The 4498-nt window shown below is 60.0% G+C and overlaps 1 protein-coding gene across 1 annotated transcript; it reads right to left on the reverse strand.

Moving 5' to 3' along the window:
• Window positions 1–1656: 1656 nt before the first annotated feature.
• On the reverse strand, window positions 1657–4262 carry LOC134559269 (protocadherin alpha-3-like). The gene is made up of 2 exons (XM_063413875.1): window positions 1764–4262; window positions 1657–1710 (listed from the first exon to the last, which is right to left on the reverse strand). The coding sequence occupies exons 1-2, from the start codon at window positions 4260–4262 to the stop codon at window positions 1657–1659; spliced, it is 2553 nt and encodes an 850-aa protein (XP_063269945.1).
• Between the last annotated feature and the right edge of the window lie 236 nt (window positions 4263–4498).

A 4498-nucleotide genomic window follows, 5' to 3' on the forward strand; every position in this document is an offset into this window, starting at 1 on the left:
CTCCATTGTCAGGCCTGTGTTCAAGGATCACTATTCAAAATTTCAGGGAAGCAGGGTTGAAAAAGTAAACAGGTTTTTTTCCCATCCTCTCAAATCCCCACTGTATTGCCAACATGTCTGTATCCGTTTCTATGAAGGCAGAAACAAATGAAACCTGAAGCCTCAGAGCTTTCTCTCAAAATTGACCTTTAGGAGACTACAAGACAGTGAACCACAGTGATGGCAAGGGGCACAGACTCTGAAATAAAAGAGCATTATTTGTCAGTATGGCTTTCACTCACAATTGCCAACACATCTCCTGATAAAGTCAAGCTAAATCGCTCTGTGTGGAAATCGGGAGTTTTAAGCATCATCCCTCTTTGTATTCACATGATCATCATAAAGCTAGCACAAAATGAGACAAAACAAAACAAAAAAAACCCAGTTTATTTTAAAAAGTATTCTCAGGGAAGGGAAAAAAATTAAATAAACACAAGATAATGTTAAAACCCCACAATATCCTAGAAATACAATGCCTACGACTGCTGGATACATGGGACTAACCCAAGTTGGAAACCAAACTGAGATGCTTCTACAAATACATGAATCCACCAAAAACAAGTCCTCTATAACATGTCTTGCTCGGTCTAGCACTACAGCTGCACATTTTGACATCTACTTCCGTTCGTGTTCTTCTGCAATTAAGTACCTTACCTTAGAAAGTGCATTTCAACCATACTTAGAACGGGAAAACATGAAAGGGGAAACTGTTTTTTTCATGTCCATAGTAATTCTGTAGTACTTCACAAACTAATATATGCCATGCACAGGGAAGAGGCAAGAACTTTATTATATAGATTTCTGTTTCAGAGGCGAATCCAAAAGGAGGACACACTTCTCAGTAAGAAAAGTCTGGAAACCAGCAATTTACACCAGTCAAAAGCAACAAACTCCTTAGAACTTCCCCACGAGTAAGACAGGGAAATGTGGGCGAGTGAAGATACTCCATTCAAAATGAAAGACTGAAAGAGGCACTCAGAGTTGAGATTAACTCGACAGATGGAAGAAAACAACACCTGATAAACATGCAAGATAAGGTAAACACTCTAGCTGGGCAGAGATCTTGATAAGGAATTGTTCCATTTAATAACTCATGAGGGGATCTCAGAAAGTCACGAACAGCGATGTATCAAAGATTACAGGAGATATCACCCTATGGAGTAGACTTCAAACACAGGTCTGCTGAAAAGAACTGCAGAAAGGCTTGATGACTCTGAAGACCTAGGTAGGAAACTGGCAAAATATTTGCAATGCAGGGGACTAAACACTGAGCGGACAAGGAAAAGGTGAGGCTTTAAGACAGACGTCAACTAATCCTGAGAGAGCCACGTAAGGTTCTGAAATTACAGAAGATAGAAGAAATTGATATATATATGAACAACATTCTCAGTGCCATCAAAAAGGCAAGATTGACGAGAGGCCGAAAGAAAAAAAGTATTTCATTCAACTTTGCATAGAGAGCACCAAGATTTAGGTATTTTGAAGAGCTTCCTTCCTTAACAGGGTAACAGGAAGAGAGAAGACCACAGTCTTCTTTAAAAACCCGCTGCGAGGTAACACATTACAGCGCATGAAGACGAGGGATAACGCAACCAGCAGTCAAAGGGTAAAGGACTATTAAACACGGACCGCCCCCGCGCTGCGAGGGCGGAGCCCGGCTCCAAACAGGAACTGCAAAGGGGACGGGAGACAGAGAGCAGAGCGAACAAGGGCTTGGCACTGACCGTGTGGAGGAGAGCGGAGGGCTCCGGCTGCGGGTCCTTGGGCGCGGCGCCGGGCGGCGGCGGAGGGAAGTTGGGGCTGAAAACCATGAGGTCGCTCTTGGCCGCGCCGTCCGCCACGCACAGGCTGCGGCTGTGGCGCTGCGAGTACGACCAGCTGCCCACTTCGCTGGCGCACACCAGCGTGGTGGGCCCGGGCGCCGACAGCACGGCCGCCCGCGGCGCCCAGCGCGCCGCCGCGTACAGCACCACGGCCAGCAGGAACAGGCTCGACACGGCGCAGATGGCCACCACCAGCCACACGTTGGTGGCCGCACTCGCTCCGCTGGGCCCCGTCTCGGCGCCCGGCGCCGCCCGCCACGCCGACGACGACGACGACGACGACGAACCCGCGGCCACGGCCAGCGCCGCCTCGGCCGCCTCCAGCAGCGACACGCTGAGCGTGGCCGTGGCCGAGCGCGCCGGCTCGCCGTGGTCGCGCACCACGATGAGCAGCGTGTGGCGAGCGCCGTCCGCCTCGTCCAGCGGCCGCGCCGTGCTCACCTCGCCGCTGTAGAGCCCCACGCGGAACGGGCCCTTGGGCCGCGCCTCCCGCAGCTCGTAGCGCAGCCACGCGTTGTAGCCCGAGTCGGCGTCCACGGCGCGGATCTTGGCCACCACCTGGCCCGCCGGCGCCCCCCACGCCGCCCACGCCCACAGCGTGCCCGAGCCCCAGCCCGCCGCCGCCGCCTCGGCCGCCGCGCCGCCCGCCTCGGCCGCCGAGCCCGCGGGCGGCGGCAGCAGCGCCGGCGCGTTGTCGTTCTCGTCCAGCACGAACAGCTGCACCGTGGCGTTGCCGCTCAGCGGCGGCTCGCCCGCGTCCACCGCGCGCACCTCGAACTGCAGCACCTGCAGCTCCTCGTAGTCCAAGGGCTGCAGCGCCCACACGCGCCCGCTCTCCGCGTCCACCGACACGTAGCTCGACGCCGGCCGCCACCCGCCGCCCGCCGCCCCCGACCACGACGACGGCGACAGCGCGCCCGCGCCGCCCTCCCACAGCGAGTAGCTGACGCGCCCGTTGCCCGCCTCGTCCGGGTCCCGCGCCCACAGCCGCGCCAGCTCGGCGCCCGCCGCGTTGTTCTCCCGCGCCAGCACCGTGTACACGGCCTGCGCGAACGCCGGCGCGTTGTCGTTCACGTCCGACACGGGCACCCGCAGCCCGCGGCTGGCGCGCAGCGCCGGCGCCCCGCCGTCCTCCGCACGCACCTCCACCTCGTACTCCGACACCCGCTCCCGGTCCAGCGCCTCGCGCAGCACCAGCGAGTACGAGCCCGAGAACGTCGCCTCCACACCGAACGGCGACGCCGGCCACACCCAGCACCGCACGCGCCCGTTCGCCCCCGAGTCCCGGTCCGACACGCTCAGCACCGCCACCACCGTCCCCACCGCCGCGTCCTCCGCCACCGGCACCGACAGCGACGTCACCCGCACCTCGGGCGCGTTGTCGTTCACGTCCAGCACCTCCAGCTCCACGCTGCAATGACCCGACAATGGGGGTGTTCCTTTATCTGTCGCTTCGATTTGCAATTCGTGTAAACAAACTTTTTCGAAGTCCAAAGTACCCGTCAATCTGATTTCGCCAGTCTTGGCGTCAATGGTAAAGAGCTCTTTGTTACCGGCAGGAATCGAACTCAAGATGCTGTAAGAAAACTCCTTATTGCTTCCTTCGTCCGGATCCGTGGCATTCACATGCACTACAAGCGTCCCCTCTGTAGCGTTCTCCGGCAGCTGCACTTTGTACACGGACTGGTTGAACTGGGGCGCGTTGTCGTTCGCATCCAGCACCGAGATCTCCAGCTCCATGGTGCCCGTCAGAGACGGCCGGCCCCCGTCACTCGCCGTCAGCACCAATCGGTGAACGGGAATCGTCTCGCGGTCTAACGACTTTGCGAGCACCAGAAAGAGAGATTTCCTGTTTTCATCAGACGATTTAACATCGAGTGTAAAATGCTCGCTGGGGCTGAGTGTGTAGGAGAGCTGCGCGTTCGCTCCGATATCCGCATCCGACGCGCCCTCCAGAGGGAAACGAGACCCCGGCACCGATGATTCCGCGATGCTGAGGTTTTTTCGGGCGGCGGGGAAGATGGGGGCATTGTCGTTGATGTCGGTGACCTCCAGCTCCACATGGAAGACGCGCAGCGGCCGCTCCAGCAGCACCTCCAGGCGCAGCGCGCACGGCGCGCTCTTGCCGCACAGCTCCTCCCGGTCGAGCCGCGAGCTCACCAGCAGCGCGCCGCTCGCCCCGCTCAGCTCCACGCTCGCCCGCCGGCCCTGCGCCACCAGCCGCAGCCGCCGCGCCTCCGCCTCGCCCGCCTCCAGCCCCAGGTCCTGCGAAAGACGGCCCACCACCGTGCCGGCCTTGGCTTCCTCCGCCACCGAGTACCGCACCTGCCCGCCCGCCAGCGCCCAGGCCGCCTGCAGCACCAGCACCCGCAGCAGCGCCGCACACCAACGCGAGCCCATCGCTGCCGCCGCCGCCGCCGCTGTGGCCGCTGTGGCCGCAGTTGGTGCCGGCCCCGGCACGGGCCCCGCACGGCTCCCGCCGCCGCCCGCACGCAGCGGCTCTGCTGCCCGGCCCGCGCCGCCCCCCCGCGCTCACAGCCGGGCTCTCCGCCGCACCGGGGCGGAGCCGCCCGCACGCCGTTCCTGAGCCTGCAGCGACACCGTGCGCTGCTCCGCCGCCCCACACGCTCCGCACA

This window comes from Prinia subflava, chromosome 16 (assembly GCF_021018805.1).
Source record: "Prinia subflava isolate CZ2003 ecotype Zambia chromosome 16, Cam_Psub_1.2, whole genome shotgun sequence".
Lineage (NCBI taxonomy): Eukaryota > Metazoa > Chordata > Aves > Passeriformes > Cisticolidae > Prinia > Prinia subflava.

Coding starts and splice junctions, on each gene's coding strand:
- LOC134559269 (XM_063413875.1), bottom strand. CDS start 4,262: ATGGGCTCGCGTTGGTGTGCGGCGCTGCTGCGGGTGCTGGTGCTGCAG. Junction 1,711..1,763: donor CCTCCGCTCTCCTCCACACG/GTCAGTGCCAAG, acceptor TCCCCTTTGCAG/TTCCTGTTTGGAGCCGGGCT.